This window comes from Amphibalanus amphitrite, unplaced genomic scaffold (genome assembly GCF_019059575.1).
Source record: "Amphibalanus amphitrite isolate SeventyFive unplaced genomic scaffold, NRLGWU_Aamphi_draft 000663F_arrow, whole genome shotgun sequence".
In the NCBI taxonomy this organism is placed as follows: Eukaryota; Metazoa; Arthropoda; class Thecostraca; order Balanomorpha; family Balanidae; genus Amphibalanus; species Amphibalanus amphitrite.
Genome location: NW_024882157.1, coordinates 125,218 through 148,851, shown reverse-complemented (window position 1 = coordinate 148,851; position 23,634 = coordinate 125,218). Strand labels below are relative to the sequence as shown.

The 23,634-nt window shown below is 51.9% G+C and overlaps 1 protein-coding gene across 1 annotated transcript; it reads right to left on the bottom strand.

Moving 5' to 3' along the window:
- Positions 1–1,918: 1,918 nt before the first annotated feature.
- On the bottom strand, positions 1,919–23,297 carry LOC122364234 (E3 ubiquitin-protein ligase NEDD4-like). Its single transcript, XM_043334423.1, has 18 exons — positions 22,938–23,297; positions 20,668–20,832; positions 20,177–20,376; positions 16,935–17,103; positions 16,354–16,484; positions 15,843–15,978; positions 14,991–15,065; positions 14,461–14,536; positions 13,857–14,024; positions 13,447–13,571; positions 11,654–11,785; positions 11,193–11,290; positions 10,511–10,632; positions 9,658–9,764; positions 9,205–9,338; positions 8,620–8,848; positions 8,096–8,265; positions 1,919–4,453 (listed from the first exon to the last, which is right to left on the bottom strand). The coding sequence occupies exons 1-18, from the start codon at positions 22,989–22,991 to the stop codon at positions 4,351–4,353; spliced, it is 2,394 nt and encodes a 797-aa protein (XP_043190358.1). The 5' UTR covers positions 22,992–23,297; the 3' UTR covers positions 1,919–4,350.
- Between the last annotated feature and the right edge of the window lie 337 nt (positions 23,298–23,634).

Genomic DNA, 23,634 nt, shown 5'->3' with positions numbered 1-23,634 from the left:
GATAGGCATGCAGATTGTCATGCATCTACAAAAACGATAGGTGTGCACACCATAAGCATCAAAACACGCCATAGTAGGCAAAAGAAAAGGATGCTTACTTACGTCACCAGTGCAAGGCTTTCAAGTTTCATCACATCAAACTCCCAATTTGATCACGGCAGATTCTTCAATTGCGCAGTGTGACATTTAGCTACATACATTCTACCCCGCATTCCAAAAGTATTTTGATGCCTTGATTCCATTCTCCAAAGCACAAATAAATAAAAAGACCAAAGTAAAAATCCATAACCATTGTTTACGATACAAAGGCGAGGTTGTTTACATCATCATTCCTCTAAGGATCAGGTGATGCGTAGCGACAACTCAAGAAACTCAAGATTACTTTCAAACGATATGTATTTTTAAATTACTTTTAAATACACAAAGCTTTCGGTCACATACGACCTTGATCACTGTGTTTCACAATGTTTCATTGGAAACATGAAATGTTTCCAATGAAATCACAATGTTTCATTGGAAACATTGTTGGAAAACATTCATTGGAAAACATTCATTGGAAACATTTCATGTTTCCAATGAAATCACAATGTTTCATTGGAAACATTGTGAAACACAGTGATCAAGGTCGTATGTGACCGAAAGCTTTGTGTATTTAACCCTATTCCTGGCGGGGGGGGGGGCCTCAGGAGCCCCCCCCCCCTGAGGTTTTTTGGTTATTTCTCCCAAACGCGTTGAGCTAGGAAGCTCAAATTTTCTGACTTTTCCTAAAAGGCTTCTACGCAACATGTCTGAAAATTTTGAGTTGATCTGACCTCAGGTCAGGTCACCAGAGGCGGTTTGGTGACCCTACCTCAGAAAAGTTTGCAATCACGCCAGAGCTAGAGTTTTTGACCGATCAATTTCTTCTCTTCAGGGTTTAGTTATGGTACCAGTATGTGCAATTTGTATATCTCGGAATTTTGATATCGGTGACCTAAGGTCAGGTCAATTTCGCGACCTCCCCATTATAAGTCAATGGGGGAAAAATCAACTCCCTGTTTTTACCACTAAAACGGGTCGGAATGGCCCCATATACCATACATGACTTCATATACGATCAACCTTCACTACCTTGAGGTCTGTTTTGCTGTTGGGCAGCTGTGAGGTCATGTGACGTCATCAAAGGTCACCAAAGGTTTTTGGCCAATAACTCCGTACAGGAACAAGATACAGACGCGTGGATGGTCTCATTGTGTTCAGCTCGTCAAGACGCATCGAATGATATACATGATGACCTCGAGGTCACGTGACCTGAGGTCAACCTTTGACCTTGACCTTTCGAGGTCAACATATATATCATTCGATGCGGATTGACGAGAGGATCACGATGATGCCCTTAGTTTGTTCCTATCTTGACTAATTCGAAAGTTATTCGAGAAAAACTCTCTCCATATCTAGCGCCGCCATTTTGACTTTTTCGACCCCTGTGACGTCATCTTTGACCTGACCTGAAAATGACCTTAGTAAAAATTGTAGATCTTGGCCGTGCATATCCGATGCCGTTTACCGCTTGTCGCTATCTTGCTTCGTTCTCGAGATCTCAGGGGGGGGCCGAATCGGCCCCCCGCCAGTTTCTTGTCCCGGCGGAGCCCGCCAGGAATAGGGTTAAAAGTAATTTAAAAATAAATATCGTTTGAAAGTAATCTTGAGTTTCTTGAGTTGTCGCTATCCAACTGTCATGGATACTTTACATCAGGTGATGCAACAGGTCACCTCCTTGCTACATCGTCGCCCTGTCCCATGTTTATTGAACGCTCCAATCCAATGAGCTCGCCCCACTCTATGCATGCCCACAAGTCTGCTCGACCTGATTCGCTTCGTCTCAGTCACTGCAGCAGTCCGGAGTCAATACGTCACTGACTTATCACACACGATAAGCACCAATAGTTTGTATGTATATTGAATACGATACTCGCACAGCATACAGGGGCGGTAGACGCGCAATCTCTGGCACTGGCAGCTGAAGCAGCGGCGCGGGCCGGCTTCCACTGGGCTGCGCTGGAACCGGCGGCGTCTAGACTCAGTCGGACCACTCCACTACAAGGCACGGGCTGGCCCAGACAGCTGCGCACGCGTAACCGACTGTCCAGACTCGGCGTGTGACGGCCGGGAGCCGGTCAGTAATCCATCAGATCTACCTCAAACTGCACAGCTGTGAACCGAGTCCCAGCGCCGTCACTGCCGGCTGGCATTGCAACAGGTTCTTCGGTGCGCGGTACACATCGGCCGTCCTGCCAGCGAGCTGCCAACGCGCCCAGCCGCACACACACGCACACACACAGTGAGCTGCTGCAGAGGCGCCAATATTGCACTCGGACCGACGTGGGCCGCCGGTCAGCACTCGTCTCACACAGCCGGACACGGACTTCGGACACACCCGCGGACAGCGCGGACACATCTGGACACCAGGACACGCGCCTGGACACCAGGACACGCGCTTGGACACTCTCTGAACACACCGGTGACGACTCATTTGACGTGCCTTCAATCCGGGCTGGACTTGCCGCCTGTTGATCGCTCATACCCATACAGTGCCACCAGGCGATACCGTTCATCGGTCGACACAACATTGCTTCACGTGATACACCAGCGTGCAGAGAACTACATCAATGAAACCAAGGAGCACGGGCCGAGCGCCGTCCGCAGTAGCTATAAGCATACATACATAATCTAAAACCATGACGGGCGGGTGAAACACACAAAGGTTAAGAAGGTGTGGCTGGGTAGCCTCTTGCATTGCGGGAATACGCCACGATCACGAGGAGTGGAATAGTTAGGTGGGATCTAGGATTGGAATCAGTAGGGGAGGGAATGCGGTTTGAGCAAATATCAACAGACGGAGGCAGGTGCCTAGAGCAGAGGCGGGTGCCCTTTAGGCTTATATAACATAAGTCGACGGGGAAATCCAGAATAAAACATACCGAACTAGTGTTAGCATATTTCATTTGGTAGGCTTCTTCAAACGAGGCGACCCTAGACGTTCCAAAGCATTTTTGAACAGGCCACTCTCGCGGCACCCCGTAAACAAATGATCCTGTCGAAAAGCCGAGCGTGCGAAGCGAAAATACGTGAATACCAATTACCACTGCAGGGTAATAAACGCTAAATTTGATATACTGGATGAGGGAATGTGCTCACTTCACAGAAGTCACCGACTACTGGAGCCGTTAGCGTAGGGAGTCAGGGTTCCGGAATTTGGGAAAGGATACGGGGGGACACAAACCACACATCAAACACACGTACATTAGCTGACAGAGTTCATATAAAAGGTCTGTAATCTATTGCTGTCTTCGTCCAGTACCAAACAGATCAGTACCGCTGAGAAATAATGCGTCCAATGAATCAGTCGGTTATACGCCAGGGCGCGTCATACCACCTAAACAGCACTGATTGGACATTAAGAGAGTGCATACTCTATAAGGACATATCCGTAGAATAGTTATTCATATCCCCTCCCATAAACATGACTAACTTAGCAGCATCGCAGCATACACATGACACCAACACAACCTCAGTTCATCGCTCGTCGCTCCGTAGATGTATAGAGAATTTCACATTAAGTTTGCTACCTACAATATAGGGCCACCCACCACGGGTAGGTGCCATCCTCACAGGGGCTAACCTGGGCCTGCGAAGGCCCGGGTCACCAAATAAAATGCGAACACAACACGGCCGCGGCAGGGGGCAGTTGACGGAGACACCGCGACCAATATCACTGACGGTACGACCCGGGGGCCCGTCCGGCAGCGACGGCAGCGGCGGCGGGTGCCGTGGACGCGGCGCCGACCCACAGACGAACAGTCGGCCGCCCATGAACATCCACCCGCGGAGCTGCCAGCCCCGCCGCGTCCTCCCCCGCTCCCCGGCCGATCGGGAGTCAGACAGGCCGCACTGTCCGGAACCACCCGTCTCTGCTGTCCGTTCCGCTCATCTAGCGCCGCCACGGAGCAGCGGGCACCCGTAGACTCTACTGCGAGCCCCTGTCCCCTCCAGCCGCCTGGCGAGACGGTCAAGCCGCCTAACCTCCGTCCAGAGCAGTTTTAGGACAGAGACAGCAGCACGGTCCCCTAGATCGGTGCCTGTCCCCAGCTATCGTCAGCCTATCAGAGCGACCCTATCAGAGCGGCGGTCGGGCGGCGAGGAGAACCCGCAGACCGCCGCCCGCCGCCCCCGCAGTTTCGCCTGACAGAGCACGGAGGAAGAGGCGACAGACTGAGAGGAGACGCAGCGGGGACGTACCGCGACATGGAGAGACGCAGCGGAGACACTGACGGAGACGCAGGAGACGCGGCGGGCACCACGGCGAGCCGACTAGTCGACGCCATCGAAGACCTGCGGTGACTCGATGGCCTTGACGAGTCGGTCGCGAAGCACCTGGTAGCTGCCGTAGGCCGGCAGGTCGAGCCGGTTGAAGCTGCAGAGGGAGAAACGAGTGAAGTGACGTCAGAGAAGGGCGCTGGTGGAGCGATCGCTGAGCTAGCGGGAGGGGCGCAAGTGCCAAGAGGATATATGTTAAAGTCGATATGTATGGATGCTTTGGTTATGACGTCGCTCACTTTTTATGTCAAAATACACTTTGAAAGTCAATATCCTGGCACACAGAGCTCAGAGACCAATTAAAATAAAGAAAATCCTGAAAAGGGCAAATTTTTTCAATTATCTACAGACCGCAACAACAAAAATAATACCATATCCGGGTGTAAACTGAACAGGGCCAGTCATCTCTGAGTAGGTTTTAAATTAAGTTCAACGTTCCATGATACATATTAATCAGCGCTGCCAACATTTCACAGCGAAACGGAAGCCAGCCACTGACTCGTTTCATCGATCGATCTGGCGCGACCTGCAAAGTTGAGCGAAAGGCAACTGGCAAACTATGACGAAATTTACGGCGCAGAAATGACGGTGATTTCACTTTATACGCGCAGCCGTCGAGTAATTATGATTCAAATTTGTTAGCGCCCAACTTATTTAACTTTTATAGCTCACTCATGAAGCATGGTTATGAACCAGGAAAACTAACAGTTCTGAAACATGAACAGTGTATAATCACACGGCCGCATTCGCTTTTCCGGCCATCGAGTCTAATCAAAATATTGTCGATGAATGGAGCAGCTGAGGAGGCGAGCCAGGAACTACCAACTTCCGATCCTAGTTAAAGTCCTACTGATCTTGTGAACACTCCCCTCAACCTCCTTCCGTCTGCTACGCCATTAAAATTCAAACTGAGCATTATTCAACTCCGCATCAACTATCGACTACACCCTCTGCTCCAGTCCCTCCTCGACAGCTATCCTGAAAGTGCACAGAAGATCTGCAAAAACAGCGAAGGAAAAAGCAGATGTCATGGCTAAACACTATGCCCAAGTCAGCCAATCACAATACTCAGCCTCAAACCAGGAACTCAGAGACCACCAGAAGGCCAGACGACAGGCGGTGAACAAGGCGGTAGCCCAACCATGCAAGCAACACCCAAACTGCCGGGGCAAAGTCTGCCGTCCCTACAGCTTGACGGAGCTGGAAGTGGCCCTGTCTCACATGAAAACAGGTGCCCCCGGCCCGGACGGAGTGATGCCACAGATGCTGAAGGAACTCAGCACGGCGGGCAGGAAGACGCTCCTCAGAGTGCTGAACAAGAGTCTCGCATCGGGAGAGGTGCCCACCGCCTGGCGCAGAGCCAAGATCATACCGATTCACAAGAACGGGAAACCCCCGGAACAGCCGTCGTCGTACCGCCCAATCAGCCTCACCAGCTGCATCTGCAAACTGGCCGAACGCCTCCTCCAGGGCCGACTGGCGTACCTGCTCGAAGCGAATGGCACCCTCGTCCCAGAACAGGCGGGCTTCAGATCCGGCCGGTGCACAGAGGAGCAGATCGCCCGACTCGGCCAAGATATCATGGATGCCATGGAAGCGAAGCCCACCAAGAGAACAGTCCTGGTGGCTGTAGACATGACTGCCGCGTACGACCGTGTCAACAAAACCAGTCTGCTCTACAAGATGACGGACATGGATGTTCCACCATGTATGATGAGGTGGATCAGGAACTTCCTGGCAGATCGAAGAGCCAGAGTGGCATGGGACGAGACGGCATCCGCAGAGGTGAAGATGCGGGAGGGCCTGCCGCAGGGAGGAGTGATCTCACCGCTCCTGTGGCTCTGCTACATCAACGACCTGGCACCAGTGCTGCGGCGACACGACGTGCAGATCGGCATGTACGCAGACGACCTGATCATCTACGCCAGTGACAGCAGCGTCCCCACAGCCCAGGCCAAGGTGCAGGCGGCAATGGACGAAGTAGAGGAATGGGCCTACGCCTGGAACATGACAATCAGCGCCACCAAAACCAAGACAATCTTATTCACCTCCAACGTACACGAAGTAAACTCAAAGAAAAAGGTGGACATCTGTCTGGGGGACACGACCATACAGCAAACCAGCGAAGTCACAGTGCTGGGAGTCGTCTTCGATACCCAACTGTCTTTCACCCAACATGTACAGCAGCTGAAGGGCAAGCTGGCAAAGCGACTGCAAGTCACCAAGGCTCTGGCGGGAACCACGTGGGGTTGCAGCTCAGTAACCCTGCGAAGGATGTACTGCCAGTTCATCCAACCCGTAGCGCTGTATGGAAGCGCGGCGTACATGTCGCTGAGCCGGAAGACGAACAGGGAGAAGATGGACCAGGTCGCGGCCGCCGGAGCCCGAATCATCACGGGCTGCCCAGCCGGCACGAGGACGAGGGTGGTGATGGCGGAGGCCAACATCCGGAGCATCTCTTCTCTGGCTGAAGAACAAGGCGCGATCCTGCGAGAGAGGGTCATCCGTCTCCCTGACAGCGTCCCGGCCCGACAGACGGTCACCAGGAAGATGAGGAAGCGGCTCGTGAACCGGCAGACCTGGCGCGAAGAAGCGACCAAGATCGCGAAGGAAGCGCTGCTCGAGGAGACGGAGAGGGAGGCAATGTCCCTGCCACCGCGCCCCCCGTGGCTGTCGATGGGGAAAGGAAGGATCAGCTTCCACACGGAATCTGGTGACACCACCTCCAGACATGATCCACCGGAAAGAAGGCGAGCGGCAGCAGAGCGCGTCCTGGAATCCCTGCCGCCCACGGACTCAACCTACTACACTGACGGTTCCACGGAGAAGGGGTTTGGAGTTGGCGGAGGGGGAGTTGTCCGCATCGAGCAAGGCCGAGGCAACGCGACCTGGAGCGTACCGGCCGGCAAGTGGTCAAGCTCGTACCGGGCCGAGCAAGTGGCTTTCCTGGCAGCTGTGAGGGACGCAGCGGGAGCCCCAAAGGAAGTCAAGACGACCCGCCTGTGCACCGACTCACTCTCACTGGTAACCTTCCTCAAACAGGGTACCAGAGGGCCCGCCCCAGAAACCCTTACCGAGATATGGACAGGCCTGAACCATCTCAGTCGCAGAAAAGTGAACGTGCAAATCGTCTGGATCCCTGGCCACGTAGACATCGCGGGAAATGAGCAGGCAGACCAGGCTGCAAACACCGGAAGGACCCTCCCTCAAGAAACGGCCAAGATCGACCTCCCGTCGGCGAAAGTGGCCATCCGTGGTGTGTGCTGGAAGAAATGGTCTGGCACGTACCACACCACCGTGCCCCCGGAGCACACACACCGGAGAGCGACGGACGGGCGCTGCCTGAAGTATGAGAGTGAATGGGCCAGACGGGACCAGGTTCTGCTCCATCAGCTGCGAGCGAACCGCTGTCCACTGCTCCAAGCCACACTAGCCAGATGGAACAGGCCGGACACCGACGGCCTGTGTCCCGAGTGTGGCGTGCCGGAGGACACGGAACACGTGGTCTGTGAATGCCCGAAATACCAGGCGGCGCGGTCTGCGCTCCTCGGCCACACCCCGACACTGACGGTGCTACAAGAGGACCCGGACGCGGTGCTGAGGTTCTTCAGGAGGACTGGCCTCCTGCCGGAGGCTCGATGATCGGCCCGCCGGAATCGCCGGACAACAGAAGAAGAAGAAGAAGAAGTCCCTCCCATCCTGTCTCTAGAATTTGACCGCCCCCAGTACCGAGTCTTACCAGGTGTGCGCGCGCGGGTAGTTGTTGGGCGCGCCCCACTTCTCGATGGTGAAGAGCTGCGGTCCGTTGCTGCCGTACAGCTCCTTGAAGCCGTTCATGGGCACGCGCGAGGTGCCCGTAACAAACTGGAGCAGCCGCGCGCGCATCTCGTTACTGAACGAGAGGACCACCTGCAGCGAGAGGCGAGTGTTAGAGCGGGGAGGAAAGGAGAGCCTGCCGACAACTAAAAGTGTGCAACGATCAACGACCCGCAATTCTCTTAGTAACATGGAGAACTGTGCGGAGTGTCCAATAACTATTACCTAGTCATGGTCACCTCGGAAGAGCTTAGTCGAAGAGGGATTAAACAATTTGGGTACCGATTTTTACAGGTTTGATGTAAAGGAGGCTTACTTTTCGAATTTCCCTATCATAACAATAAAGCAGTTAATATCAGCAGCTGGAGGAAATTTGAAGGGATTACACCGCCCGCCTCTCGCAGAAACCCCACACAAATAATCCCCGCCTCTCGCCTGAGTTCGTACCCTCCAGAACCACTGGATGACCATGTGGTTGGCGTGGTAGTCGCCCTTGTAGACCGTGTTCTGCTTCCAGTTCTTGACGTCGATGTTGCCCAGGCCGCACATCAGCAGCTCCAGCTCGTTCTCGTCAAAGATCTTGAGCAGCGGCAGGGGCACAATCTCGTTGAACCCCTCCAAGATGGCGTTCATCTGTGGCTTGATGCGCGACACGAACCGCCACTCTATGATCAGCCTGTGGAAGGAAGGATGGGAGTCAGGCCCGAGGGAAGGGGTGGAGAGAAGCAGGCAGCTGATAAGACGACGGGACACATCTGGTGCTCGTCGCTTTTAGGCCACGAGACGGCGTTCTCAGTCCAATAATCTGATGCGCAGTTGGTTTGTTTTCAAGTAACAGTTTCCCTCGTTACCACTAATAATCTCCATCTCTCACAGAAAAATGAAAATAATCTGATTTTCAAATATTGACATCAATGACTGAAAGCATTAAATCAAACCCAACGAAGCCCTGCCAACTCGTCGGCGGTCTGCCAGCGCACCACTTACTCGATATACCTACTCGTCAGGCAGAGTCCCTCCCGCCCCACTTACCCGATATATTCGTTTTTGTTCTCGTTGGTGACCGAAATGACGGCGCCGTTGGGCTTCAGTTCCCGCTCGTTCTTTTTGCCGAAGTTCTCCTCGTCCACGGCAAACGTCAGCATCAGGTCGGCTGGGTCGTTGTCCTGGGAGGGTGGGGTGAGGTCAGGTAAACGGTCAGGTCATGGGCCAGGGTACGGGACGGGATATATTTGGTCCAGCGTGATACTGTCACAGAGAGAGAGAGAGAGAGTGAGTTTGTTTCTGATTGAATGATTAAATTATTCTGGATATTACTTGTATGAGAAGTAAGCTATATAACAACTGAGATGTCTGGCTAAAATGCATCGTCCATCAATCTGTAAAAGCTATGTAAAGGTATCAGTCGACGGATTAGCATATTAGACGTGACCGCTCCAATCCACCGTAGCACAAGTAGCCACCTTTATTGTCCGCCCAGCTCACCTTGATCCACATCAGTGAGTTGTAGTACTCCGAGTCGACACTCTCCATGTCCTTCAGCTCGATCGGCTTGGCCAGCATCATCTTGTAGAACGGACGGATGAAGAAGGCTGGCGGCAGTCACAGAGGGTTAGGACGACCAGGGGCGGCACGCACAACTGTGTAATACGTCGTACGGCTATAGACCGTGGATGGGACACAAAGACAGTCTGCTAGGATGACCAACAGCGGTAAGTACGGTACAGTAGGGCATTACGAGCGGCTACTCCAGACCACTGTACTCGCTATACCCGCTTAAGCCGATGCTCACAACGCGATACATTTAAGTGTTTCCAGTCCATCTTCAGTGCCAACTACATCGCACACGACACGCGAAGTTCAAAGCAACACCGTGGTTGCATGTCGCAATGCAGTGTCACAGAAGCTTTCCAACGCCGTGCGACCTGCAGTTATTCACTGCTAATGGAGCGCCGTCGGAAACTAAAGGTCAGCTATTCTGGGACGCTCGACCTGCCGTGTCACCAGAGTTTATCCGTTACTGCAGTAAACGTTTGTACCCTGGGCAGGAGACGCGAACTCGCGACCAAGCAACCCCTGACCCACATAGACCGTGACCGTGATCCGGATTCTCCTCCTACATGGGAGCCAAACTTGGACTGCATATCCTAGTGTGTGATCTGAGTATGACTGTGTGATCTGTGACTGCGACCTTATACAAGTTTCTATGCACACTACCACAGTGTGGATTGTAACTGTGATTTCAAAAGTAGCCTGAGTGTGACTGTGTGGCCTGTGACTTTGTGTGACCTGTGACTGTGAATTGTGATCTCCCCCAGGCCCCCAGCCGGCCCCTCACCGTCCAGCAGTTTGCCGTGGAACACCGCCATGCCCGCCACGCGGCCGATGAACTTAAAGTAGGCCAGATGATCGTCGTTGCAGAGGCCCGAAGCCGGGTTGATTTGCAGCGTGTAGTTGTCCCTGTTGAGAGGAGGGGCCGCTGTTACACGGGGATCTGCACCCATTGGGCAGGGGGCCGGGAGCAGTAACCGCTCACAGGCGCGCCCACTGACAATGACATACAATAGCGATATGGAAAGTGACTGACTGACTGACACGGCCCCGTGTACACTGGCTCAGCGATGGTACGACGGGGACGTTGTGGGGTACACGTTGTGATGGTACGATACGTCGGCGGGTAGTGAAAACGAGCGGACGACCTTGCCAGATTATACAGAGTTAATGTGGTTCGCATATTTTCATGAGGCACATGGGTGTGAATTTTTGTCATCCGGTTTTCAACGCTCAAAGCAATAAATATTTGAAATATATTTGAAATGAAATGATCGGTAAGATATCTCAATACAACGACACATCACAATCAGGTACCAACACTATCACAGCCATACAAACTGGCTGCCAAAGTAGCTTACTCGCCTCAGACGCCCACCCGTTTTTCCCTCCCCTCCCCTCTCCTCTCCACCGTCCCGTCCCCTCCGGTCTCTATGTCCCCTCCCTCCCTCTCCCCATCGCCCACTCACATGGCCGAGTACTCGAACAGTCCGTAGTAGGGGTTGAACATCTCGTGGGAGAGCAGGAAGAACCACTCTCGGGACAGACCGCCATAGTCGTATGCCGGCTGTGGAGGCGTCGAAACATTGGTCAGATACAGTTCGCCAGACGGCACTCAATGACCTAACGTGACTGAAAGACTCAAATGCCACCCTATCGCATCAGCTGGCCTACGTATTGACTGCATAACACGAACAAATCAACAACAAGGCATAAACAAATGCCACGAATCTGATATCATAGCACTGTCATGAATAAATCAATATCCAATGGTGGCGGCAGTCAAAGTAAATGCAATCTCCGTGCACACATCATCAGACATGACCTGAAACAAGACGAGAATAATCTGCAAAGAAAAAGCGAACCATTGACAATGCATGGTACGGCGTTTCAATATGTCGTCACGGTACCTATGGACTCTGCAGCTCACCTCCCCGTGAAACTCGATCCACAGTTTGGTCTTCAGGAGCTCGACGCGCGTCACGCAGCTGATGATTCGGAACGAGTCCTCGAACACGGATGTACGGTGCACCTTGATCTCGAACTTGTTGGGGACACCCGACTGGGGGCAGACGACAGCGGGAGGCTCGTCAGCGATCAGCGGCCGGGAGAAACTGCAGGGGAATCTAGGGACGGACAATGCAGATAGAAAATTGAAGTTCTACGTCCTTTTAAGGCTCCTGAATATTTATGTGACGAGAAAAGTTTTAAAACTTTGCCAAACATTTTGTGCTGACCGCAATTTAATACCCGCTTCTGATCAGAAAATGACAAATGTTCAATTAACTAAATCAGTTAGTCTCCGAGCCTCCCTTTGTATGACGAGATGTTCCATGTGAATATGTTTTTTTTTTCTAAGCACTCAGTAGGGCCTTAAAACAATGGTGAAGTTTTGACATCCTTGTCCAAACAAATAGCATGCAACAGATTCACAGTACAGATGAAACTGCGGGTCATGGTCAAACACACTCACACACCACACACAGGAGTCAGGGCAAACAATTTATACACCAACACCGAGACACACGCACCTTCTTACCTTGAACGGCGAACACTAATGTCCACTTTTTTAGAGCAGTTTTCGGATAAATGTTGATTGATTAACAGCTAAGAACGCATAGAAGCGCAATAATACTGTTTCGCGAGCAGCTTTGGCACAAGGGAGCGCGAGGCACGCCGAAAAGATCCATCCACTGCAGCCGCCAGCGCCACCGGTTTCTGACGGAGCTGAGCAGCGCCTACAGGTGGGTGACGGGCACCTCGACCAGGGGTCCCCACGGCACTCCTCCCGGTGCTCACGCGCTCGTGTCTGTCCCTACTGGCGCTGCGGCCGCGCAGGCGCAGCAGCGCCGGCAGCTGGTGCTCGCGGTGGTGCTCGCGGTGGTGCTCTTCCTGGTGCTGGTGCGCCTTGGGCGAGGACGGCCGAGACCGGTGGCGGGGCTCGGACGCGCGGCCCGACTCACACTGGGGTCAGACCCGGGACGGCGGGGTGTGGTCTAACGTGGCGCGGGGCACGGGATCCGACGCTAGGATGTGGCTAGCGAGTAGCGACTTACTATTCTAACAAGCAATAAATTCCTTTGTTGCAGTTTCCCTGTTCGTTCCCTAGACAAGGTATGCCTATATCCCTGAGAGTAGTTCTCCAAATTACATTTCCGAATCACGGATGAGCTTTTTCACAACTCTATCAGCTGTGCGGGAACAACTCTGCGCTCGTCTTCATCCAAGCGCAAATAACGCACATCTGCTTTACCTTAGGGGACGCATGCCTAACAGCAATTTCAATAGCGGTCCTTTCCTCCAGGAGCGGCGCTGACTCACACTATATTGACATATGTCAAACCACAAAAGATGGTGCTCAGTGCCCTCGACGGAAACCAGTCAGCGGCTAACAGAAAGTCGCTGTGCCTCCGTGTCACACAGTTACACAGTTTCAGGCACAATCCCACAGCCATGACAGAATATTATGCTGACGCACGACCGACATAAAACAAACGATGGACATAATATTCGGTCCTCTCTAACCGGTGAATGTAGCCGCTCCACATCCACATTCACAATAAGGTGTGACCCGTCCCTTCGAATGACTGGCCCCACACACCCTTGGGCCCCACCCACCCTTTCCCAAAAAGCACGTCGTGACCCACGACGTTCTTCTAGGCTGGCTGATTGACCCCCTTCAGTCCTACTCCACAAAGGTCATGACCCACGCCCCCGACTGACCGGCCGTTTGAGCTGGTTGCGCAGGTACTCGTATTTCTGCTTGTAGTCGCGGCTGTAAGGTACCACCTCGCCGGCAATGTTGGGGTTCTGCATGCGCGGGTCTTCCCATGTCGTCGTCCGGTTCTCTGAAAACGGGAGTTCAGTCAGTCGTCTGGACATCAGCTGCTATCGGTCTAGACTGGCCATACGCAGTGACGAACGCCGCTCTGCGCGAAACACAATATGAGAACCATGATGATAGTAAAAAGACATCCTACTCCCATACCCACTAACTACAGTATAGTTCAAAGTTAGCTGCGTCTCCGGTTTCCTATCGCTTCTGCTTTTTCAATCCTCACTGCTTCCCGGGCCTCCCTTCTGTGTTTTCCGCCCCTTCCCTCGTTCCCAGCCGCACTACGGCGCCCACTCACTGTGGTCAATGAAGAAGATGCGCCCATCGGCGTGCACCCGCTCCTCCCAGCCATCGGGCAGAGGCCCCAGCTCATCGTCGGCGCGTTTCGGCTGGTTGGGGTCGTCCGGCAGCGGCGTCGGCTTGTTGGTGCGTGGGTCGATCCAGGTGGTGGTCTTGTTGCAGTGGTCTGCCGGGGGTGAGGGTGTTAATCGTCACTAAACGGCCAACGGGAACAGAGAGGGAGAGTGAAACGTAAGTCCTCAGAGTTCAGACATGACTGACACAGCGGCAGAAAGTGACGTAAGTGCAAACAATGACAGATTTAAGAACAAACACAGACACATTTACAAGTAGAATGGTTGGTAAACACCACACCTATGACGTCGGTATGTTGGTATGTTAGTCTACTCTGCTGCCAAGTGCCCCCTGAGGTTGATATTACTGAAACACGTCACAATGACGGTACACCTAGCCCATGTTAACCACTTCGTCAGGCGACGTCACCGACATGCAGACCATCATCTGCGGTATACCCCGGTTGACTATTCACTCCGCCCTATTCTGCCCTATCCCTCATGCATCCTGAAGTCAAACAACCTTCCTGCCTACATCCCCCTACCCACCGATAAAGAAGATCCGGTTGTTGGGCGCCCTCTGGACCGTCCAGCCGGGAGGCAGTCCCTCTGGACTCAGGTCCGGCTGCGGCATACACGTCAGCAGTCAGGGCGATCGGGTCATGACAGGGGACGCCACCAGCGCCTACCGGACTCCCCCCCCCCCTCACACACACACACAGCGGTGGCGCCATACGCGTCATCAGACACATTCCGGGAAAATGAGACACACATAGCCGGTATTCTGACGGCAACTGAGTGTGAGACATACTACGCAGATTGCCAAGGACGTCAGAATGTCATATAGAAGGGATAACCTGCCGCGAGTTTACAGGAAAACATACGAGGGAAATGAGTGATCATAATCTTATGCGCATTGTCTTCCTGGAAGTAAGTTGCAATAAACAAGTTTTATGAACATTACTAAACTGCCTTAGAGTTAATAGCACTCAAACGTACTGTATCTATCTATCAGCAATGAGTGAGTGTCAGTGTGAGCGTGGAAGGTGAGAGGGTCGGTGAGCGAGGGCGCTACTTACATCGGTGGGTACATTGGCGGAGACCACGGAGCTGCGCCGTGAGTCTGATTCTCGCAGTGAGAGGTTGTGCGTCAGCTGTCGGTACAATGGGGAGGTGCCGGCTCTATCACACAGTGCGGTATTGCAAACTCTCAATGAATACGAGTGACGATTATACGCACACAGTCTTTTGTACACCGGTCTGGGCGCAACACTACGGCAGGGACAGAGACTATCTGGTGATACATAATGGTACGGGTGTGACAGGCGCCTGTGGTACCAATGTACAGCAGTACGGTACATCTGGAGTACAACGGTACGGTAGGGTCTGGTCAGGTAGGTCGCCTGTAATACAGTTTAGGACGGTATTCAGTACAATATACGGTGCAGTGCCACGGGTTCGGTCCTCCCATTCCCTGCACCTGGTCGCGTTCCTCATCCTCCGAGTCGGACTCCTCCTCCTCCGCCGTGGAGAGAGAAGCCTGCTCCGGGGACGGGTAGCGGACAGGCACAGAACAGGTGAACGTAGCGCCGGCACGCAGCTGATAGGCCTCATAGCAACCGTACAAAACACAAACACTGACATACAAACGGACCACGCGCATATCGATGCGCAAAACGCAAAAGTCCGTACCCAGGCATTTAACACACACAAAATTCAGAAGATACGGCGTGAACATTTTCAACCTCAAAGACCGCACACAAGTGCACTCAACTACCACCTTTCAGTTTCACACAGGCCATGTAGAACCCCGGTAGTTTACCCTCTTCCTCCTCAAGGCGTCGATTGCAATACGCACCAAACTGACACTTCTCTTCATCCAACCCACCCATCCCTCGTCTCTCTAACCACGCCTCCGCCATCCTCCCCACCTGGTCGACGATGGCGTGGTTGTTCTGGTGCGTCGAGTCAGAGTCATCGGCGCTGATGTGGAACCGGCGCCGGTACACCTCGTGCGCCGAGTCCAGACTCCGCTGTGACTCGTCTGAAGTGGCGCCCTGGGTCGTCCTGCACGGTGGAGGGGGGGGGGGGGGCGTGACGTTGGAGGCGGGATGTCAGAGAGGACGTTTGCGACCGTCGTCAGCGAGTATGCCACATACTGGTTTACAGCTTGTCGATGCGACAAATGTACCAGATAAGCCGGTCACCGTACAATTTCAGCCTAGCAAACACTTGCCCCAAACACGGGTGACTCAAAGTATTCCGTAATCATAGTCTAACAAGGGCGAACATACTATACTAGTCAGCTATGAATGAAAAAAAAAAACACTGAATCCAGATACAGAGCCATCTGTCTTAAATCCTCCGCATCTCAGCGTTATTCTCCACTCGCCCACTGTCACCCCTCTCACAATTCTTACCCCACATCACTTCCCCACTCACCCGGCGTCGGGCCGCTCCCACTGTGTGAGGCGCAGCGCGTGGCTGACGTAGTAGACGCGACCGATGGCGTCCTGTCTCTCCTCCCAGTCGCTGGGCAGGGGAGCCGGAGCGGCGGGAGCTGACGTGGACGGCTGACGACGGAGGGCATGATGTCAGTGATAATATACCATGGGAATACACAGAGGAGGCGGGCGATGACGCGTGGACACTGGACAGGCAACACTCGCACAGCATGGACAGTGTTCAACAACCAGCCCATGTGTCTAACAATCATCTATTGTCGGCAGTATATTTGTAACATCTACTAACAGCAAATGATGGTCACTGTCAAGAGATCAGATCACAAGTTTAAAGCAAGTTTACGGCGGTTATAAAACACCACACCAGCCACGCCCTAACCATAGCTCGGCTCTAATCGCTCCCCCCCCCCTCTCCCGGCCGGTCTCCCCCTCCTCACCTGCGGCGCTGGCGTCTCGCTAGTGTCCGTGTCACCATCCTCTACCACCTCCCAGTCCGGGTCCCATCCCCTCCCCCCCCCCACAACCCTCCACTCCGGATCCCGTCCCCCTTCCCATCCTCACCTGCGGCGCTGGCGTCTCGCTGGTATCCGTGTCGCCATCCTCTACCACCTCCCAGTCCGGATCGTGTTCGGTCGTCTCCTGCAGAGCGTCCTCGTCATCCGGCAGGCCGGCCGGGTCGGGCACGTACGCGTGGTACAGTCGCAGGTGGCCGCGCACGTGAGACCGGGCGCTGTGGAGAACAAGGGCATGGGAGCTCAGTGCGGGGCTGTCACTCCAGACCTTTTGGAATTAGGGAGAGGGCTGTCCCGGCGGACACAGGTTCAGTACGCATAGGCGGCGGAACGGGGAGGGCACCGGGGCACCGTGCCCCCCTTTGATTTCGGCATCTTAACATTAGCCCTATGGGCGTTGCATGGAAAGAATGGGACCAAAAGTCGGCAGTGCCCCCCCCCCCCCCTCAATTGAAGGTGTTCCGCTGCTACTGTCAGTACGGGGCGGAGGGAGCGTGTCTGACAGTGAGAACACGGGCACTCAGCACGGCTGGGCAGTCGGGGTGGACAGGTGGATAGCTGGACATGGTTCACAACAGGTTGTCGGTGGCCAAAATACACACCCGGGAGACGAGAACACATTGTGATTGTAAACAGGGATGATAAGGAGGCCGGCACATGGGGCCCGGAAGGATTTAGAGGACGCCCAGACCAAGATAGACTAGATAAGATAGGCCAGCCCAAACAATAACTCCTGGTCCTGGCAGATATCAAGAAAGAAAAGGAAAGTCGTGACTACCTAGCGTGTTTGCTGGGATTTAGCCAAACATGATCGATAGTCCGGCATACCGACGCCTCCCAGCCGGTCAGGTAGGGTGAGCTAACGCCGGCCGGGGGCACTCCAGGAGCCGCGTCATGCGGTAATCCCGGCCACGGAGAGCGCTATCGGGCGCAGCTCCTGCCGGGGCGGGGGCGGGGGCGGCCGTATCAGCCGCCGCCGCCCGCAGGCCAGATGTCAGCTGCCGGTCCGACCGAGACCGATCGCGGAGACCGACAAGACCAGAGTGCTGTTGTGTGCGGTTTTATAAGCAGCTACCGGTCTTCCCATAAATGGAAGGTACTTCTTGCTGGCGTTTCTCGGCCTCTCATCGGTGAGCTGCATATCTCGCGTAAATTTTACTAGCGAGGAGACGAGACACGCAGCAGGCAGGCAGCATGTTGATATAAAACCACCCCTAACAAAGCCTATCCCCCGACTAACCAACCGCGGGTACAAACCCGTCCAATCGGTACTCCGCTGCACACCACAGCGCCAGGCGCCGCCCTTGGGCGCACCGTGGCCTCGCTGCACCCTGAGATGGACGGCCCTCTCCCGGCCAAACATAAAACGAGCTGGGCTCAGCGGCAGGCGGGCGAGGTAGCGGGCGGGTTTCCCCAAGGAACACATCTCCTCCCCTTCATCTCTCACTTTATTTGTTTTTTCCCTCCTCTTTCTCAATATCGCCGTGCACACCATAAGCTAAGGTCACCGTTGCTCCCACTCACACCCGGCCATGAAGCCAAACGAGTCAAGAAGCTACGGATCCCAAATCCCAAGAGACAAGGTGACTCAACGAGGGGCCGACGTACACTACGCCGAATGGGTGTTACCGAGGGATTGGTAGCATATTTAGAATAAGGATCGATGGTGGAGGACATTCATTACACTGAGCCAACACGGATACGTCATCCTCATCATTAACAACAACTTACATAATATGACGGTTGAATTAACCACTGTCACGTAGCGGTCGACTGTGAGTAATCTGTCCGATGTGAGCTATCTCGTCATGAGCACACTACGCAGCGACTTCCCTTACGTAAACAAATACGTTGGCAAGGAAACACACAAGTCGTCAGAATAGACCGAGCAAGACGCCCGGCCACTGTAGGCACACGGCAGTGTCCCTGCTCGAGGGATACCAACCCTATTTACCGCCAGCAGCATAGCAGGTGGGCGCTGCTCCAGAGAGGCGCCATGGAACCACCACCGGCACGGGAACAGGCACACAGCTGGGAGGGCAGCCGAGTCCCGCAGCACGGCACGAGCCGGCACGCCGCACGGCATACATCACAGTGGGCGGGCGGCAGCAGGAGTCAATGTCGGAGTGAGTGGAGTTACCTACCCGATCAACACTCGTCTTATCCAGCTCACCTTATGGTCACCAAGCCCGTTAACCAAGAAACAGTCAGCTCAACCCGCAACTCAGGTGGTGACACAGCTCTGCTTCTCCCTACAGACGCGTGGGTGGGTCAGTTGATAGCCCGGTCTAAATCGGTGGCGAAAAGCGCGATAGTAGTCCCCTTATCGTAGTTTACAGGCAAAACTATCGCAAATACGCGATAATACACACGTCAACAAAGTTGATTCGTGCATAATATACTGTGCAGGGTACCGTCTGGATCCGAAATATCCCGACCCAAACTTCATATCCGGGCTACATAGATCCGCAATATTCGCCAACCCGACCCCACCAACGGATAGGCCAATCACCCAGCGATACCCACTTAGTCCTTACCCACGCCCTCCCACTCTTCCGGCACAGTCATGCGCGGTCAGCTGCGCTCTGACTGGCCTCTCAGCTACCCGTCCCACACTGTGCGCAAACACGGAGAGGATATCACAAACCAGGTTCGATGGTCTCAGCGTCGCACTCGGCTCCAAAACGCACCTGCTGCCACCACTGGCCGGAAACGCGCGCACATGAATACTCATCGGGGGCGGCTGTCTCAGGCTCGATCCACAAACCCGCCACACGGTCATATCCAACCAAACCACGCAGAGGGAACGGCTGATCTGTGCCACAGCACGCGCTGACTCAATGACAACGCACGGGACGGGAAGATGGTGGGGTTTGGGGGCTTGGTGGAAATTGTCGCTAACTACGAGAGAGGAAGGCCTCACTGTCGAATGTCGCTCGCAGAATCGAGAATGGAGGACTTACCTGACTTTCAACTTTAAAAAATAAGCTGATATGGGAAAATACAAACCCTAAAAATATCAACTCAGCATACGAAAAACAGAAGCAATAAGCGCTAAAGTGAGTAGTTAGTAGGTGAACCATCCATTCACCGATTGCGTACGTGATTGGAATTCAATAAATCTAACGATACTTCCCCGGAAAGTAAATCAGCCTCACATAAATCTGCGAGTATATCGACAAAGTCAGGCTCTCTAGCTTATTGATCATAGATATTTCGGACAGGTTGAATAGTATGCATACCGACACAGCCAGAGCCGCGGGAGGAGCACAGGCTGCGTCCCCGACATACCTGCGCGGTCGGAGCACGTAGTTTTTCTCAGAGATGGTGCGTCCCTCGCGCTGACTGGGCAGGTTGGCCAGCGGCAGCTCGATGCGGCCCAGGAAGTCGTCCCTCGTCAGTCGGTTTTCGTCGTACACCTCGAGCACCAGCCTGTGCTCGGCCGGCTTCACACGGAACAGAAACTCCTGGTTCCATACCGGGTTCAGCGTCTGTCGTCACAGGGAAGGCAGGGGTACATACCCGTCAGGCACATCACTGTCGGGGGCGGGAAGCAGACATTAGGGCCGTTCGCCATTTCCAAGACAAACATCTCCAAGCAAAAAATGACCGCATGTCAACATTTTAGGCCATAGCTGTGTTCAAACAGTGACCTGACCGTGTCATCATCTTTTAATGACTGGAAACTCCGGACAACATACCTAAAATATTTGCACATCAGCAAGTCTCTCCCTTCCCGAGATATCCAACTGGCGGACGCTCCTGCCCCTTCTGAGACCTACCCTCCTCTTAGTCTTGGTGAGCACGGCATCCAGCACCTCCTCGTCGTCGCCGTCACCCCGGATCAGGTCGATCCGCACGTACGGGTCGCTGGCGCCAAAGATGTCCTTCTTGGCCAGGTTGTGGCCCGAAATGACCTTCAGCCGCAGCAGTTTGGTGGGCTCCAGCTGGTGGGACAAAAGCAAATATTGATGGTTAGATCACCAGCCAGGATGGCTAGAATTTTAGATAACCTGAGTCAGTATAAAATGAACTTGATGCAGGATGCTATGTGTAAGTCAATCACTCTGAAAGGCTATTTCACCAATTCTGTATCTTGTTCAATAAAATTGTTGACTGGTACATAAATACGCTCAATGCTGGGAATATGAAAAAGCCAGAACATATAGAAATAATACCTAAGTGAACTGACTCAATAAGAGAGCAAAATAAATCTAATTCACTCATTAACATCCATTAAATAATGCAAAATATAATGACATTCATTACTTTGACATAAACTGTTGCCTGTTATAAAACAATGTGATGCTTGATATTTCCATTGGGTAAATTCAAAGGAGAGTACCTATAAATCTCAACCAAATACAATCAAACCTCACATAAACTAATCCAGCTTTTCCTCAACATACATTGCTTATGAGGTATATGTCTGGTTGCAATTTGTATCATGTAACCTTTCAGGGTCCTCCTTAAAAACATCTGCTTCACTCACCAGAAAGGTGAAATTGGAAGGCCTGCACCTACCTTGAGTACAGCACACTGTATAAGACATTCTACATTATGACCATGCTGTATTATCTTATCCTCAGTGTCCATGAAAAATTAGAGACTCATCCTCAAGTCATGTATGTGTGCACTGGGAACCAAACTAATAGTCTTAAGAGATATCTTTTTCCAGAGATGGAGGACTGACATAGAAATTCCATGATAGCAACAAAACTAAACATGCATAAAGACTCTCTTCATAACACAACAGTGATTGCTTTAACTATTATAGTTCGTTTATTTTCAAAAGGACGCTGGCTCAAAGTTCAATATCGAAGCTCTCACGTGAGTTTTGGCAGCTTCAGTGGCTGGTCAAGAATTTCTTACCGAAAAAATAATCGATTTCAAATTGTGCACGGTAAGTAGCTGGAAATTGTTGCTTAAAAATGAACATGCTATGATTACGTCACTGGTGGCAGCAGGCACCCAAATGTCCGTGCAATGGGACAAGTGTCAACGAGTTTGGGTGAAACTTAGTTTTTCACTGATGCCGACCTTATAATCGAGTGAGCGATTCCGTCCATGAAAGTTATACGTTACACTGCAATACATGTTCGACAGCATGACGTCACCACTGTTCTCCTATCTGGTTCCAAAACGCACATATGGAAATTATGGGGAAGAAATCACATGTTAAAATTAGTCGACGTTCGATTTTCTCAGGTTCAGTTTTTGCTCGTTCTGCCCGCTAAAACACGTGCTTGTTCGAAAAACATACTTGGAGCCAGCGTCCTTTTGAAAAAAAAAAACGAACTATACATAGTGCTATATCAAAAGCAAACACTATCACAAATCATGGATGATCAAATGAAACATCATAAACCAGTCAATATTCATAAACGTATTGTCAACTCAGATGCCATAAATCTCCATAACCTGAGTGGCGTATGATTGAAAATTATGCAATTTTGTTAAGCAAGAGGCATCCTGAAAAATATACTGCATAGAATAAATATATATTTGTAGGTAAGTAATAGGGGTCAACTCATACTAGTACAAAAAAGTTACAAAATTTACATAAATCACATTTTAAATCAGCACTCAACAGTACATACAAGTCAAATTAAACTTAAAATAGAAACAAGGTACAGAAAACCCTGAATGTCATTTGAAGTAACAAATACCACCCTCCATTTTTGTCATAAACTGCCTGAATTACACCCATATTAAGTAGAAACATAATGCAGTAGCCTGTAAGCTAATTTTCCCCGGTCAGTGCACCTTAGCTATTCAATTGTGGAGAGGCCTGGAAGATGAAGCAGTAATAATACTCTTAAGCTTTACCTTAAGAACATAAGCAATACTCTCTAACCTTTCAAAAAGTTTGCAAAAGAAAATTAAAATATGAAAAAATTGATGGAAACAATCAAGGCCATAAAGTGGCTCTTCATTATAAGCAAAAATTGAACATGGGAGTTTTGACTGCAACCTGGATCATCGGTAAAAATGTAACTTGAAATGATCAAAGCTTCAAACAGCTAATAAAAGAAGGATTTCCATTACTTACATGCCCATTCAGCCCCATCTGAGGCTGGTAACCATTTACAGCCTGTTCTTCCATTTTCCCTTCTTAAGAGCTTTATATAACTTGAATGAAAGCAAAAATAAATGTTCCTTTGACCAGTTACGTTACCCAACGAATTTCACATATCATAGTAATGTCAATCAAGCCGGAAAGCACATAAACTCGGATGAAAATAATATTTTTCACGAGCCACCACCAAAAGGGGCGAAACACACACGATTGTTGTTGTCAAGGTTTCGAATATACGAGTATCAATTAACAGATACATTCACTCCAAACGAAAGGTCTTATGACGTCACAAGAAAATGTATTGAGAGATGAGGATACAAGCCAATCAACGTCAGGTCCGCATATTAGAGCAAACCATTGACAAATTTTACCTACTTGTGTATGTGGTGTGTGTGTGGGTGTGCTTTCCAAAAGCTTCCTAAAAAACATTCCTTGGTTCTTGCTTTCGTATAACTGGCTGCACGGTGGCACCGCCTGGGCTATTTCCGTACCCACGACAGCAACCCTCTCAAACATCGGTTCTCAGGTAACCATGACATACTGAATCGGAAAAATGCACCTGTGACAACCTCTGTGTGCCCCATAGGTCATCTCAGGTCATGAACGGTCACTAGCAGTTTTTTTTGTATTACTTTTGATAAAGACGTGCTAGAGCGATGAAAATTCGTCA

Coding starts and splice junctions, on each gene's coding strand:
- LOC122364234 (XM_043334423.1), bottom strand. CDS start 22,991: ATGGAAGAACAGGCTGTAAATGGTTACCAGCCTCAGATGGGGCTGAAT. Junction 15,979..16,353: donor TGGGAGCGGCCCGACGCCGG/GTGAGTGGGGAA, acceptor TCCACCGTGCAG/GACGACCCAGGGCGCCACTT. Junction 14,537..14,990: donor CCGCCAATGTACCCACCGAT/GTAAGTAGCGCC, acceptor TGTATGCCGCAG/CCGGACCTGAGTCCAGAGGG.